Source organism: Denticeps clupeoides, chromosome 11 (assembly GCF_900700375.1).
Source record: "Denticeps clupeoides chromosome 11, fDenClu1.1, whole genome shotgun sequence".
NCBI lineage: Eukaryota > Metazoa > Chordata > Actinopteri > Clupeiformes > Denticipitidae > Denticeps > Denticeps clupeoides.
The window spans coordinates 19,226,219-19,241,683 of record NC_041717.1 but is presented as its reverse complement, the minus strand read 5'-3'; the positions used below and the strand labels follow the sequence as shown (position 1 = coordinate 19,241,683).

The window sequence follows — 15,465 nt, the reverse complement described above, 5'->3', positions numbered from 1 at the left end:
TCCAGAAGTAAAGTGAAGCACAGCACATGGTGCACACAGTGAAATTTGTCCTCTGCATTTAACCCATCACCCTGAGTGAGCAGTGGGCAGCCATGACAGGCGCCCGGGGAGCAGTAAGTGGGGACGGTACTTTGCTCAGTGGCACCTCAGTGGCACCTTGGTGGCTCGGGATTCGAACCGGCAACCTTCCGATTACGGGGCCGCTTCCTTAACCGACATTTTTTTTTATCGATTGGCGGCCCTAGTTTGCAGGCCTTGACAGGTTCTGTACTTTTCTCGTTCGTTCGGAAACGAAATCAGTGTGTTCAGTCTTACTTGACCAAATTCAGTTTAAAGCGACCCAGCAGCTCCGATGTGGACACACATCCTCGGCGCAGTCGTCAGTGGAAAAAAAAAAGAAACGATCACAATAATCGCGACGGCGGTGGCGAATAATCGCGGGCTGCGGTTTCGGGGCGGAGCATGACCGCAATGAAAACGCGGGCCGCTGTCATAAGACCGAACGGTGGCCGCGGATCACATGACCGCCCGGGAGCCTCCCGACTCGGTCCTGCTTCTCATCGTCGGGAGAAAATGGCGGCGGAGCGGGACCCTCCACCGCCGGGCGACGCGGGACAGGCCCGCTTCGGGGAGGCGGAGGACGGCGAGGACCTGTTCGTCGGCGCCGTCGGCGCGCTGGAGGTGAGGCGAGTTTAGGGGACGGCCGGCCGGAAGCGGGTCGGGAGCGCCGCGCCGCGGGGAGCGCAGGGGGGCCCCGACGGCCGCCTCTCCCTCTCAGACGCGCCCAGGCGCTCGGCGCGGCGGGGACGAGCGACGCCGCGACGGTGACACGGCGACGCGGCGCCGGACGGACGCGCTTTTCGTTTATTTTCCGCAAGACGGTAAAGCCGTGCGCTTGCGCATGCGCAGAGAGGTGAGGCGGCGCAGCGTCAACGCTGCGTTACTTGTGCGCATCTTCTGAAGCGACGGCACCAGACATTTAAATGCATTTACATTTACATTTACATTTACATTACATCCAGAGCGACTTACAATCAGTAGTGACAGGGACAGTCCCCCTCGGGGACACTCAGGGTTACGTGTCTCGCTCAGGGACACGATGGTAGTAAGTGGGATTTGAACCTGGGTCTTCTGGCTCATAGGCGAGTGTGGACATTGTGCTAAAGGGAAATTATTAGGGGCGGGACAAAAATGCCCAGATGATGCGTTATCGATGCGCTGGTGTCCAGTTCGGCTCACACACTTCAGCCTGTGTGTTAAAAGACTTTGGACCAAACCGTAAAATACAAGTTTTCTCCCCTGTGGATTCAAAAACAGTTCATGAATAGATTAAACATTAATTAAATACGCATCCCTCTTTTTTGTCCTCGTGTCATAGACATCCGTATTGAGTATAACATAATGGATCACCTTTATTTTAATCACTGCTGATAATTTAATGTGATACCAGCTGATTCAATCAATTTAAAATGACAAAAAGGAACGTTTGCTTTAAAATAAAGGCCGCGCGTGTTATGTTACTGTTTTGTACAGTTCCTAGTAGATTAATAGAATAAAAAAAAGCCCCTGTAACCAGAGAGGAGTTTCGTGGCTACAGGTGGCACGGCCGTCATCTGCAGCTTCCTCGAAGTTTGGCTTGCGAAGTAGAAAACCGTTCAGGAATGAGGAAACAGGAAACCAGATCAGCACATTTGGCCTGCGGGGCATCAGCAAATCCTCTTCCAGTGTGGTTTTCTCGAGTTATAAATAATTCAGGATGGACATGGGGAAAAAAAAGTACAAAAAAACCTGGCCAGTGCACATTTCGTCCACAGCTCGTGGCAAATTTCTAGCGTGTGCGCCCATCTTGGCATCCCGCTCTCTTGGTGCCGGGGCCGAGTATCATCGCCCTCCTATCTTGTGGCGGAGTCATGTGTTTTCCTCATGAGCTGCGCAAAAGACCGCCACATTCAGTCCTGAACGTGCTTTAGAGGTATGGAAGCGGGAAAAAAGCGGATAAGCCATGTAAACATTAACCCAAATGACTTTGGGTTCTTTGCCAGGACGTTGCCGAGGGCCAATGGTTAGAGTAAATGTTCTATCGTGGTTGCCAGATTCAGTTACTGCACATTCAAATTTTATTTGTCACATACACAGTCATACACGGTATGATATGCAGTGAGATGCTTTAGCGACTGCTACTGACCACAGTATTGCAAATATTGGAAGTATACCATGAACCAATATGCAAATATTGCAAATATTACAATATGTGTAACAGTTGTCAGGTGGGACATGCTCATTTCTCCCTGCACATGCACGCACTCTTTATTTGTGCATAGTGCTTCTTACCATGATCGTCTGAAATTATGTAGGTGCACGTTTGCAAAAGAACAAAAGGAAAACTCAAATTAGCCCAATCTGGCAACACGGTGTAAAACTCTTGCAGCTACTTTGCAAGTATTGCTTGAGTCAGTGTAGTGGGTTTAGAGCCGCATTGTCCTTTGGAACTTTTATTCGCTGGTCCAGTCTGGCAGGCAACAGCACACGTGAGCAGAACGCATTAAAGCAAATTATGCTGAAGGCACCGAGAGTTGGCCGCTCCGAGCGCCAGTGCCGGTGGACGTTTCTGAACCGTAAACCGGATCGCGTTGTGACGTCCCAGAAAAGGTCGGCCGAGTCTGCATGATCACCGCAGATGATGTTTCAGCCTTGCACGGCGCGGAGATGAGACTTTAGTGAAAAGTGAGGGGGGTGACCTTTCGCGCCTCACGCCCTGACCTTTGTGCGGTGCGGCCTGTGTGCAGGTTTAAAGTGGACTGGAGGGTGTCTGGCATTTATTGACCACTACTGCGAGTTTTGCGAGAAGCTTCTCACCTTGCTGTTTTGATGCGGGCCTTCTTTGGAGCCGCTAGCTCCAAATGGAAAAAAAAAATAAAAAATTTTTTTGCAATGCAAATGATTCCAAAAAAATATATTTTCTTTGCTTTAATCCTTTTTATTAATCGAAAAAGTATTGTGTTCTGTCCTCTAGTCCAATCCGTCCTCTCCGGAGCCGGCCAGCCTACCCGCCGAGGACATCAGTGCAAACTCCAACGGCCCCAAACTAGTAGACAGCTTTCTGGATGATGACCCCGATGACCTGTTTGCTGGTATGGAGGCTCAGTGTTCTGTGCTTCATGGTTTCGGCTTCATGCTTTATACTGTATTGAAGTGCTCAAAAAGAGAGGATGATGGTTAAAAAAAGCACTTTTGGGATCCTCCGAGACACCAGCGTGGGGTTGGGATAGATGGATGGCCGCAGAGTAATGTTTGTGCTCCCTGCCAACAGAGGCCACAGAGGAGGTGTCCCTGGACAGCCCCGAGCGGGAGCCCATTCTGTCAGACGGCCCTTCCCCTGCCATCACCCCCATCATGGCACCACGGATTGACTCCACCTTATTTGATCAGGCTCTGGAGGAGGTGGGTACGAGGGGAGGGTGACATGGCCCAAAAATAATATCATGATATTTCAGTGATAACAGAATATGCTTGTTAACAGATTACCAAAAATATTTGGTAAAAATGTATGTGTGTGTATGTATGTGTGTGTGTGTGTGTGTGTGTGTATGTATATATATATAAAGTGGGTATAAACAGTATAACAAAATACAAGCCACCATTAAATATAAAGTGCAATTTAAAAAAATCGTTAGAGCATAGATGAACCACGCCTTCCCAACTTTAATAACATCGTGCGACACGTGCACGTAACGGCCACTGCGTAATTACGTCATTATGCACTTAAATTAGCAATAAATATGCCCCCCCCCCCCCCTCTTCACCAAGTCCACGTCAATCATTAAATCGGCTATTTATATTATTCCCTCCTGGTTTGAATGCTTACAATGACATTTGCCAGTTTGTTTTTGGGACATGTAGAAATTTCAAATGCCAGAACTGTTCATCTAACTGTTCATGGTGCGATGTCCTTCAATAGGAAGAGGACAATGGGGACACCTTTGACATATGCATCTCAGTGTCTGATCCAGAGAAAGTCGGTAAGTCAATGAAGCTACTATAGCTGTTGTTATTATTATTATTATTATTATTATGTTATTGTTCACATTGTACACTTCATACTTCATCCTTTAACTGGTTCCTAACATTTCAAAAACCAATTTGGAGGTGAAACTGAGTATTAAAGGTATCATCACTGGCCATGCAAACTAATGACAGCGTTGACAACTAAACCTCAGGGCTAACCCCCCACCCCTTGCTCCTAAAGGTGACGGAATGAACGCCTACATGGCATACAAAGTGACGACCAAGGTGAGAGCGTCCACCACGGTACAACTTTTTCATCTCCTCAGCGTTCATGTGAGCAGTGAGCTCCAACTCCGCCCGTTTGTGTGCTCCTCAGACGTCCCTGAGCGTTTTCAGTCAGAACGAGCTCTCTGTGAGGAGGCGGTTCAGCGACTTCCTGGGGCTGCACAGTAAACTGGCTTCCAAGTACATGCACAGCGGATACATAGTGCCTCCGGCCCCAGAGAAAAGCATTGTGGGTAAGAAAATGGCGGCAATAGTGGATTTGCTTCTTAAACAGATGCCATAAATATTTTTACCACAGTATCTGCTGTAGTATTCTCTGATTGTCACAGGAAATAACAGTAGACAGTAGCGAAATATATGAGAAAATCTTTATTTTTAATTATCTACATATCTATTGAGCCTCCGAGTCTCTCCCCAGTCAGAAAATATTTATGCTATGTCGTAGCATTCAAAGTGGCGCAGCTAAAATTTTATTAATTTAAACTAACAGAAGCATCACCTCTAATAAGACAGCCATTGATAGCCTGTAGCCGACAGTTAAGATTTCCCATTTCTCCAGGAATGACGAAGGTGAAAGTCGGAAAAGAGGACTCCTCGTCGACCGAGTTTGTGGAGAAGAGGAGGTCTGCTTTGGAGAGGTAATTCCATTTACGGCATTTACCAGACGCCCTTATCCAGAGCGACTTACAATCAGTAGTTACAGGGACAGTCCCTCCCCTGGAGACACTCAGGGTTAAGTGTCTTGCTCAGGGACACAATGGTAGTAAGTGGGATTTGAACCTGGGTCTTCTGCCTACAAATCCCCATGATATTTTTTTATGTTTCCTCAGACTCTGAATTATCGTGTTGGTCAGGCTATATAGTCAAAGCATTCAAATTGCACCAACACACAGAGGAAGAGCAATTTGAGGTCGAGCTACAGGAATACTGACCTAGGCGCTGTTTCATCTCTGGGCTTTGAAGCCCAGAAGCGACAGAAGGAAAAACCTTCTTGGCTTTTGGACCGACACTGAAGACTAAATTTACATGATGTTTGGTAAAGGAGTTGGTCTGAAAGACTAAAGAAAGGGGACATACCACCACCCACTGTCATCTAACCATAAACCGATTCCCCTCCCGTGCTTGTTGTCTGGGATGAGGACAGTAGGCTGGTTTTAAATCAGCTCAACTAAGCAAAATGCCCTGTAACTTCCACGCTTGTGGCTATATTCGATCGGAAATTGTGGCTTGGCAGTTTTTTTTTAGTCAGGTTTGGCCTGTCAGTCTCCCCGAGGAATTCTCCTCCTCCTGAGATCGCGCTCCGCTCCCATCCTCATCAGGCCGCAACATGAAGAGCCTTCAGCAGGAAAAGAGCACCGTTGTTCAGCCGTTTTGCTGGCATAAAGGTTAACCGGGCGGATATTAGATAAATAATCGTCGGGCGGGGTCCCGGCGTGGCCGTCCACTGCGATCGCGGCTCAGGCGGACTTCTTCTTGACGAGCGCCGTGTCTCCGGCCCTCTCCGCATGCTGATTGGTGCAGAATTCCAGATTTTGTGCAGCCTGATGAATCGAATGGAAATGAATGCCAAGTGGGCATCTGGCATTTCCCATGCCCTTTTATGTGCACGCTGACTGACAGGAAGGTCAGGCTGGTGTGTGTTGTGTGCAGCCTACAAGCTTCATCCGTTAAAGAACCGTCTCCTGATGCGCACGCACATTTAAATCACTTTACACAACCGTCTGCAGAGCGTCTGTTGCGTTACAGTTTGCCATAATTTTCCGCCATCAGAGCGGTCGGAACGATTCGTGTACCAGTAGCATTAAGGAACGTAGAGAAGGCGCGTGAGACGGGGACAAATACCAAGATGGGAGCAGGAACTCCGTCATTTTCAGGGATCCCAGAGAATCCCACCATGCAATAAAATATCGATAATGATGTTATCACTGTAAGGCTGTATTGTTTCAGGGAAAATCATCAGCAAATGTGTCCCCAAAGGTCTAGATGTCTCGAGCAAATGTGTTCCCCTGCAGGTATCTGATGAGGACGGTGAAGCACCCAGTCATGCTGAAAGACCCCAATGTTCTGCAGTTCCTGGAGAGCTCCGAGGTACCGATCAGCCCTCTTCCAAATGGCAGAATTTGGCATGTTCAGGAAGCCGCCACGTGTCAATTTATGTATTTATTGTTGCTATAATGTGAATTATGCCGGGGAGAGTTTGAAAAGCGGAGGCCTGGGCGTCGGGGGAAGGCGTCTGCTAGTGCAGCGCCGGGTGCAGCCAGGAGACCCAATTGAAAGCTATTTCTCGCCGGCATCGTCCCCCGGCAAGTTTTTTTAGCCCCCTGAATGTATTAAATTAGACCCAGCATTGAAACGTATGGGAGTGGAGAAAACAGCAAGCTGCTCCCGGGAACCTTCAGCCGGGGAGGCGGGGAGAGAGAGAGAGAGAGAGTGTGACTGGTGGGGTGGGGGGCGGGGAGGGTGTCGGGACGTCCCTCTGAGACTGCGCCGGAGCTCCCGGCCGGTTAACCGGTTTGTTTGCCCTTATTTGTCATCTCATCCCAGCTGCCGCGCGCGGTTAGCACCCAGGCGCTGAGCGGAGCCGGAATATTGAGGATGGTAAACAAGGCTGCCGACGCTGTCAACAAAATGACAATCAAGATGAATGAATCGGATGCGGTAAGGGCTGATTTCTGGACTTGAATAATGAGACGAATTAATGAGCCCCTCCACCGGAATCCCTAAGATGGGATATGCGTGTGTGTGTGTGTGTGTGTGTGTGTGTGTGTGTGTGTGTGTGTGTGTGTGTGTGGTGGGGCGAGTGGGATCTGCTGCTACTGGGCCTCGTGTACAGTAGCACTTTGCAGCACATAGTCACATGACATTATGTTTATTGTTATTATATATATATATATATGGATTAATCAACTCAAAATACTCTGTCATATTATTATCAAGTGAACACAATATTCTAAAATGGATTTTAAAATGGAAAATACAGATGTTTGCAGTATAGCAATCAACCAGCCGAAAAGAGAAGGGGAATCTCATTTTCATGCAGCGACAACAATAACGGACAAAAGTTTTTACATGGAAAACATCCCATGTGATAGCTTCACGTTTTTATCAGAATTTCTGATACCAGTTCTGTTTAAATTTTTTTTTTTTTTTTTTTTTTTTAACAAATCTAGGGCACTCTCATGATTTAAGTGCAATAACTAATACTAATATATACATATTACATTACATATTTGACTGGGATGGGAAGTGCTTCATCTATTCATTCTAATTCCAGAGGACTTTGTATTGACGCTTTATCAAATGCAGCCTTAAAATAAAAAATTAAAAAAAGAATTCTGCAATTTACATTTATAAGTATTTTAAAACAAATGAAGTGACTGGTTGTTGAAGTGTCATGTGACGACGTGAAAGTTTATTTGTTCTTGCATGGCTCGTGGTGTCTATAGGTGTGTTTTTTATAAACCCCTGCGTTGGATGTGATGCGAGTTTGTAGGTAAAACGACTGAATGCACTGTTTCCGTGTCCTCAGTGGTTTGAAGAAAAGCAGCAGCAGTTTGAGAACCTGGACGCTCAGTTCCGGAAGCTTCACGCCAGCGTGGAGTCGCTGGTCTGTCACAGGAAAGGTACCACATGCAACCTGCTGCCATATGCAGCATATATGGATCTTTTCCTGTCATTCAGGGCCACATCTTGGGATTAGTTGGTGCGATAGTTTGTAATTTTGGTGCCATGACGTTCGCACAGTTTTATGTGAAGAACAGAACTCTGTTTCCAGTTGTCAAAAATCCTGTTGTAGGGACGGATGGTAGAATTGATGTGAATTGTCCAAATTCCGTATGAATAAAAATAGAATTGAATGGAAGGCCATTTTTTATTTTGTTGGAATACAGCGATGTTCTAGTCCTACAGTTGCTGAAGATGACCGAATTAGTGCTTAATTATTAATATACTTAAAACAAACTGCGCTTAGTTCTGTACAAGCAATAGAGAGCAGAAGGTGTGAGGGGAAAAGAATATTAAGTGGAATAATAGTATTAAGTAATTGGAATTTGGAAGGTTTGGCACAAAACCAACAGCTGAAATTTACCCAGAATGCACCATACCAGCTGTCACACGAGAGAAAATACCACCTCGAAATACCAAGTTATTTTGGCTTAAAGCCTGGTGCCCCCTCCGGAAAACTGAAGTATTTCACCTTTCGTGCAGAAGCAGCTCAGGTACGGAAAGAATGTTCCGACCTCGGTTCTGACAGAAAACCATTGCTTTGTCCCAAACCGACTGTACAGAAAGTAGGGAAATATTCTTTACTTGCGTATGATCCGTCTTGGTTTCATCCTTGATAAACATTTCTTTATATAGCTAGCAAGTTGTGAAAAGGTCATTTTTATGGATCGTATAACTGAAGATGCTTTTCAGAATTTTTGGTTTTCATGAGCTATCATCCATAATCCTTAATATTGGCCCTCACTTAGCAAGTCACAGTCGAGTGTCGTGTTAAAAAAAAGCGAGTGAAGTGAAATGTGAGGAGAAGTCATCGGTTTCTTTGCGCATGTCAGAGCTGTCGCTGAACACGGCGTCCTTTGCGAAGAGCGCGGCGATGCTGGGGAACTCGGAGGACCACACGGCGCTGTCGCGGGCCCTCTCGCAGTTGGCCGAGATGGAGGAGAAGATGGAGCAGCTGCACATGGACCAGGCGTACGCAGACTTCTACCTGTTCGCCGAGTTGCTGGGAGACTACGTCCGTCTGCTGACCGCAGTCAAGGTTCGTACACACACACACACACACACACACACACACACACACACACAGAGTGGGATGTACCAGTATTTGTATAGTTGTGTTAGAAGGTGTGAGTGTTGTAGTTGTTTTAATCATGCATAAAGTGTTTGACTGTGTATACAGAAGTTGGTTGCCAGATGTGGCAGTTTTGGCTCTTGACATTCTAGTAAATATTCCCATTCAGGATTGGTATCAAGGGGTCCAACATGCCAATTTGTACCAATTCTTTTGGCATTTTGTAGTCGAAATGTCTGATATCTGGTAGCAATATGGCAACAAGTTACAGTATTTCAAATTCAAATTTTATTTGTCACATACACAGTCATACACGGTATGATATGCAGTGAAATGCTTTAGCAACTGCTATTGACCACAGTATTGCAAATATTGCAAGTATACAATGAACCAATATGCAAATATTGCAAACATAACCAAATATTACACTTTTATGTTTTTAAACATGAATGTTATCTGACTAATCAAATTAACCCTATATCATGTGTTACTGCTCCAACAACAATACACTATTTCAGCAAAGCAGTGAACATTATATCCATAAAAATCCATACTTTGTGTTTCTCCCGAGTGCTGCATACTGTACTATAAACATTTGCTACACGCTGAAATGAATGAGTGTGGCGAAAAGGAGCTTTCCCATCCCTCTCTTGCCACAGGGTGTGTTTGACCAGCGGATGAAGACGTGGTCCAAGTGGCAGGACGCACAGCTGATGCTCCAGAGGAAGCGAGAGGCTGAAGCCAAGCTCCAGTATGCCAACAAACCCGACAAGCTGCAGCAGGCGAAGGACGAGATCAAAGAGGTGAGGAGCACAGGCCGACTAGGAAAAAGTCATTTTAATATGCGATACACTCACTATTTATAATTTTAGCATGATTTGGAGAAACTGAAACACAAACTTTAAAAGTAATATATATGTGTTTTTTTTTTATTATTAGAAATTATTCAGTTGTAGTGACTGCAACATTGGCCTGTTGCTTGGCTTTATTTTTTGCTTTTTAGCATCTATTTTCAGTCAGTTAAACAAGTTTTACTGAGAAGCTGCATCTTTCGTGAGGGCCGTGTCCATTAATGACCCTTTCCATTGTATGGCAATGGCTCACCTCAGTTCACTGTTTGCACCAAGCACTTATCCTTCAACTGAGGATACCAGTTCAAAACTTATTATTAAAAAAACTAATGAATAAAACCACAAAATCAAATGAAGCTGAAATCCTATGAAAACATATCGAAACACAAGACCACACCCACTAACATGCAGATCGATTATTAGTGTTCTAATTCCAGAATGTAACGTCCCTGACCCTGTAGTCTTAAGGATTCCCACCGACCATGTAACATTTCCCCTTATGGCCTCAGTTCTATTGATGCCAAAAAATGTTGCAAATGGTGAATGGAGTCAGTACCGTGGTATGAAAAAGGGCCGAAAAAAAAAAAAAAAAGCATCCCACATACGTCTCTTACATTTTTCTTCTGCTTGTGGTCCCTCTCAGCTGAAGTGCATGCACCCCCATAAGGCCAGTTGTTGATTAGCAGTATGGTCGTGGCTGTTCGGAGTTTACGTTGACCACTATGCATCGTTTCAGCCACTTTCATTTTATTTTTTTTTTGTTTGCATCTTCCCTGTCATGCCCCCCAAACCAAGGAGATTGTGGAGGTAGGTCCCTGTTTTTGCCTCCTTCCTTTTCTTTGTCTGCCCCGCCCTCCTACTCCAGTTCACAGTAGGAGAACGCCCATCGGCAGTTTTTAGCTCCGCGATATTATGGAAATGGCGCAAAAATGACTGCAGCCCTTTGAGTTGGTTTTGTTTGTCGTGCTAAAATATTTGACCTTTGCCCTTTGTGTAAAGGGGATTAAGGCATGATGACAAAGAATTTATTGCATGTTTTTTGTTTGTTTCACCTCAAACTAAAATGATATTCAATATGGATGACTTCTGTAACCCCCTCTGTCCCGGATGGGTAAAACAGCATGATTTAAAAAAAAAAAAAAATTGTGTGTTCGTTTGTTGGTCTCGTAGTGGGAAGGAAAAGTTCAGCAGGGAGAGCGGGATTTCGAACAGATTTCCAAGACCATCCGGAAGGAGCTGGGAAGATTTGAGGTAACGCCGCGTTCCCCGTGCCGTCGCTGCAGCGCTGCCGTTTTCATTGTTCGCTTGACCTTGCGTTTTGTGTGTCCTGCTTCATGCCTGCAGAAAGAAAGAGTGAAGGACTTCAAGTCCGTCATCATAAAATATCTAGAATCTCTCGTTCAAACACAGCAGCAGGTACGGTATTTCATTTCACCGATTCTGCGTTTTACCCAAGAACAAACGGAATAAGTAATAAACCCGTCAGCATTTATTTTAACCTGTTAAGTGAATTAAGTGAAGTGAAAGGTGAAACACTGCAGCACAGCACACGGTGCACACAGTGAAATATGTCCTCTGCATTTAATACGAGACAACCGTAACCATGGGGTGGGACTTTGTAAAGGATCGTTTCTGGGTTTCATTTTCATTCTTAATCATTTTTTTCTCTCTCTTCAACAGCTGATAAAGTACTGGGAGGCGTTCTTACCAGAAGCCAAAGCTATTGCATAAAGGACCGATCTCTGTTTACTGTATCATAACCGCACACGAACGGAACGTGCACGGACCGCTGACATCTCAATGCACACCTGAAATAAAACACTATAAATTGTTGATTGTTCAATTCCCACTACCGTTTTTTTTTTTTTTGCTCGTAACCTTTAAAATGTCTTAAGGGGCGGCTCGTGACTCCCTGCCGTCTCCAGTTCGCTTCCCAGCTTCCGTCCACGGGGAGATTTGGTACTTCAGTCATTGTCATCATTTCTGCACAGACTTAGCAGGGAGTCCAGCACCAAACTCACTAATGTTCCAATCCGGTGGGTTGTTGGACCTCCCACCCACCCACCCACCCACCCTCCCTCTCAAAAAAAAAGTATTTTTATTTAACTTTTTTTTTTTTTGTAACCTTTTCAGCATGCGCTGTCCTCATCTCTGGCAATGCAGGCCCTGAATGTTCCTTAACGGAGCCTCGTCTCCATGCTTCTGAACACGCAGTCTAGCAGAACATTGTGCCTACAGAACATTATGTTTGAAAGGAAGAAGCTCCTTTGACTTCATGTCAAATGATCTGCATTTGTATCTTTTTTTTCTTTTTTCTTTTTTTTTTTTGTTCCACAACTTTGTGCTTCTTTGCTTTTTTGATTCAATCCTCGGATCTTTTTGCACAATCAGTTTGCTTTTCAGTGCTCGGCCCCTCGTTGCTGCTGCTTGCAACCTTTGGGTTTTTAATTTAATTACTCTGCCTCTTAATCAGCGATTTTTGAAAATTTGTGTTGGTTGTTTGAAAGCCTTGTTGTAAAAGATTTTTTTTAAAACCCATTTTTTACTCCACATTCCTGTTCAGCAGCTCTCATGTTCTAATAAAGGAATGTATGTCTGTAATGGTGACGCGTCCAGTTTCGTCTTTCCTGTAGCGTCCATTTAAAACCGACATGTTACTGAAAAATATTTTAATTTTTTTTTCATGTGTTCTGTAAATGAATGTGAGCTTTTTAATAAAAATTCAGGCCGCCTCATTCACTATTACATTCAGAATTTTTGTGCATTGAATTCAATAATGATTATATGCCTAAAATGCTGCCCCGTAATTAAAACGAAGACCTCTCCGGCCGGTTTGGTCCCCATCTTTGATGACCTCACGTTCGCAGTCTTGTGACGCACACATTATATTTGCCGTGAATTACGGAACCTCTTGAGTTTTTTTTTTTTTGCATGATGGGCCGAGATCAGGCGCATCTCCAGTTTTTTTTGGAAAACCGCCTAAACGGCGCATTCGAGCTGGAACAGCCGCGCACGAGAAGGCCGCGCCGCTCCCAGGCCGTCGGCTCACTTTGCATATGGGTCGCTGTCAAAAAGTCCGACTCGCGTGGCTCAGCGTTGCCAGAGCCGCATCGACAAGCTGTCATTTTTTCTGAGACGCTGCATTAGGTGTGGAGGCGAGGAGGAGGACGGCTCTTTTGAGGCCGGGGGTGAAGGGTCGCTGTGTGGGAGTCTGCTTCTAATGAGCAGAGCAGCGTGCCGCACTCCAAAACACAGGTGTTTCCAGTAGGCCTCACTTTTGTTCGCCATTGCAGTCCTTCCTGGTGATGCACACTCGCTGGCCACTTTATTTGGGACAATGTCGTGTGTCCAGATTGTTAGGATTGTTAGGACTAGAGAAGTGTTAGATGGTGTGATGTGTTCTCGCCCTCCATCAGTAGTCGGTTTGTAAATTAAATTGTACTTCAGAATGCTTTCCAATAGATAAAATGCCATTTAAAAAAGGGGGTTGGCCAAGCAGGTAAGGAAGCGGACCCGTAATCGGATGACAATAGTGAACAAAGCGGCCATGAAGGTAAAAAGAGGCGACTCTGAAAAAACAGATTCATCAAACATACTTCACTTTCTCCCCATACGGCAAATGCTAAATACGTTTCTTCTATCGGATTCTTCAGAATGGCTCCATCTTAGTCTCCATAACCTACGCAGTTTTTTATCACTCAATTATATGAAAATACACAGAAAATCACATAGAATTTGAATGGCAATTTCATTAAATAAAGAATTCAATAAAGAAAATAAACTAAGTTAAATTCAGTTGTATTATATTTACTTATAATTACTATTTACTCATTAGCATTACTAATTACTATATTACTAATTACTATATTACTGTTTACTTATTTTGAATCAGTGCATTTTTTTTTACCATGTACGATATCGCCCCCTGCAGGTGTCTGCCGGTACCGCACACTGTAGAGCAGAATTAAAGTGATGAAAATGACTTTAATTCCCTCAGCAAATATTCACTCTAGCACGAGGTAGGAGAGTCCACGTCCCTGTAATATCTCACCCGCCGCTGCCGTTGGCAGGACTTTGGGTGGCGGGGGCAGGGGGAGGGAAGGGGCCGAAAGGCGCGACGAACTGATAAAAGCGCTGTCGCCCACCTCCTGCCACCCTTTATTTATCATATCTCCAAATAGCAGCGTTATGCCGTGTTATGGTCAGAATACAGTGACCCCCGCTTGATCAAGTGTAGCCCCTGCCCGCTGATAAGAAGAGCAATATAATAGAGTCCAATGAAGGCGGCGTACTGTAATTATTTGTGGCCTGTCAACACGGGGCCTCTGGACCCCCGAGCGATTCAAATCTGCCGCTGGATGCTCGCCGGGGAAACGAGCCCTCGCCGGCCGGAGACAAATACGGCCCCGGCTGCCGGGACGCGGCTGAAATTGCCTCAGTTTGTCATGCGCGCCGCTGCCGGGCACAACGTAGGCCCACACCCAACGCCGGACGTTTTCACAAAAAAAAAAAACTGCAAAAATTGAGCCCGAGCCGAAGCATTCGTCTTTCTGAGTCATAATTTGAATAATTTTTGCTGACTACTTTACGTTCGATTACGTGCTCGTATTTGGCTTAGATCTGGGATCAGCAGCCCGACAGCTACAGAATAAAAAGACGTTTAAACAAACTAAAGTTCCAAAGTGACACGTGTGCGATGTACATGCTGCATGAGTAATTTTACACTTATTCTCATACTGATTTCATATTTTACCAGCTTTAACCACTCATGGGTTGAAATTTTTGACATATGTAAAATGAAAAGGATTTTTTTTTACTGTAATTCCTCAGTTTTGGCCCCCACCGTGTAAGTAGAGGTCGGTATGCGCTAGTTAAGGGACTTTGATGTGCGGAATCCGGCCCGATGTTGGTTGCAGGCAGTACAGGGGACCACTAGAGTCCCCCTGGCCCCCCTGGCCCCCCTGGCCCCCCTGGCCAAACCCAGGTTTTCTCTGCTGCAGTGTCTGATAAGCGGCCCGGCGCAGAACTCTATTAATTTATTTCTCTTATCTGGTGATAAGCGCCGGGGTAGATGATCATTTCGGAGCCCGGTGAGAAAGTGCCCGGGTTCCGGGCCCTTTTATTATTATTTTTTTTTATTTATGAGTTGGGGGCTCTTAATTTGCCGGCAGTGCGGACCCCTCTTACGCCAAAGGCCGCTTTGTGTGTGTTGTGGTTAAATGCAGACGCGTGATAATGTATCGGTAGAGCTCTTACAATCGAGAAGGTCATCTCCGGCCCTTGGTGCGCTGACCTGCAGTGGCCCTTGCGAGCGTGAATTGTTTTGCCATACTGACGCTCAGGGTATATATAAAACCATATATGTATTTATGCGCTTTCCATTTCGAAACTGAACCGATCCGTGTTCCACGCCGCCCGAAGCACCTTGCACTTTCAGTTCAGAGTAGGGGCATCACTCAATTATATGAAAATACACAGAAAATCACATAGAATTTGAATGGCATTTTTTTTCATTAAATAAATAATTCA

General features: G+C 45.3%; 1 protein-coding gene across 3 annotated transcripts; it reads left to right on the top strand.

Annotated features, from left to right (window-relative positions):
• Positions 1 to 483: 483 nt before the first annotated feature.
• snx2 (sorting nexin 2) lies at positions 484 to 12,033 on the top strand. 3 transcript variants are annotated; one of them, XM_028996388.1, is made up of 16 exons: positions 484 to 681; positions 3,014 to 3,131; positions 3,311 to 3,441; positions 3,959 to 4,019; positions 4,247 to 4,290; positions 4,382 to 4,523; positions 4,850 to 4,928; positions 6,303 to 6,378; positions 6,835 to 6,948; positions 7,820 to 7,913; positions 8,847 to 9,052; positions 9,745 to 9,888; positions 10,735 to 10,743; positions 11,107 to 11,187; positions 11,281 to 11,352; positions 11,617 to 12,033. In XM_028996388.1, exons 1-16 carry the CDS (start codon positions 574 to 576, stop codon positions 11,665 to 11,667), a joined length of 1,530 nt encoding a protein of 509 aa, XP_028852221.1. In that variant the 5' UTR covers positions 484 to 573; the 3' UTR covers positions 11,668 to 12,033. The 3 variants fall into 3 exon arrangements, with proteins under 3 accessions (XP_028852221.1, XP_028852220.1, XP_028852222.1); XM_028996387.1 differs by having other exon boundaries at positions 10,732 to 10,743; XM_028996389.1 differs by lacking the exon at positions 10,735 to 10,743 and having other exon boundaries at positions 485 to 681.
• Positions 12,034 to 15,465: the final 3,432 nt, after the last annotated feature.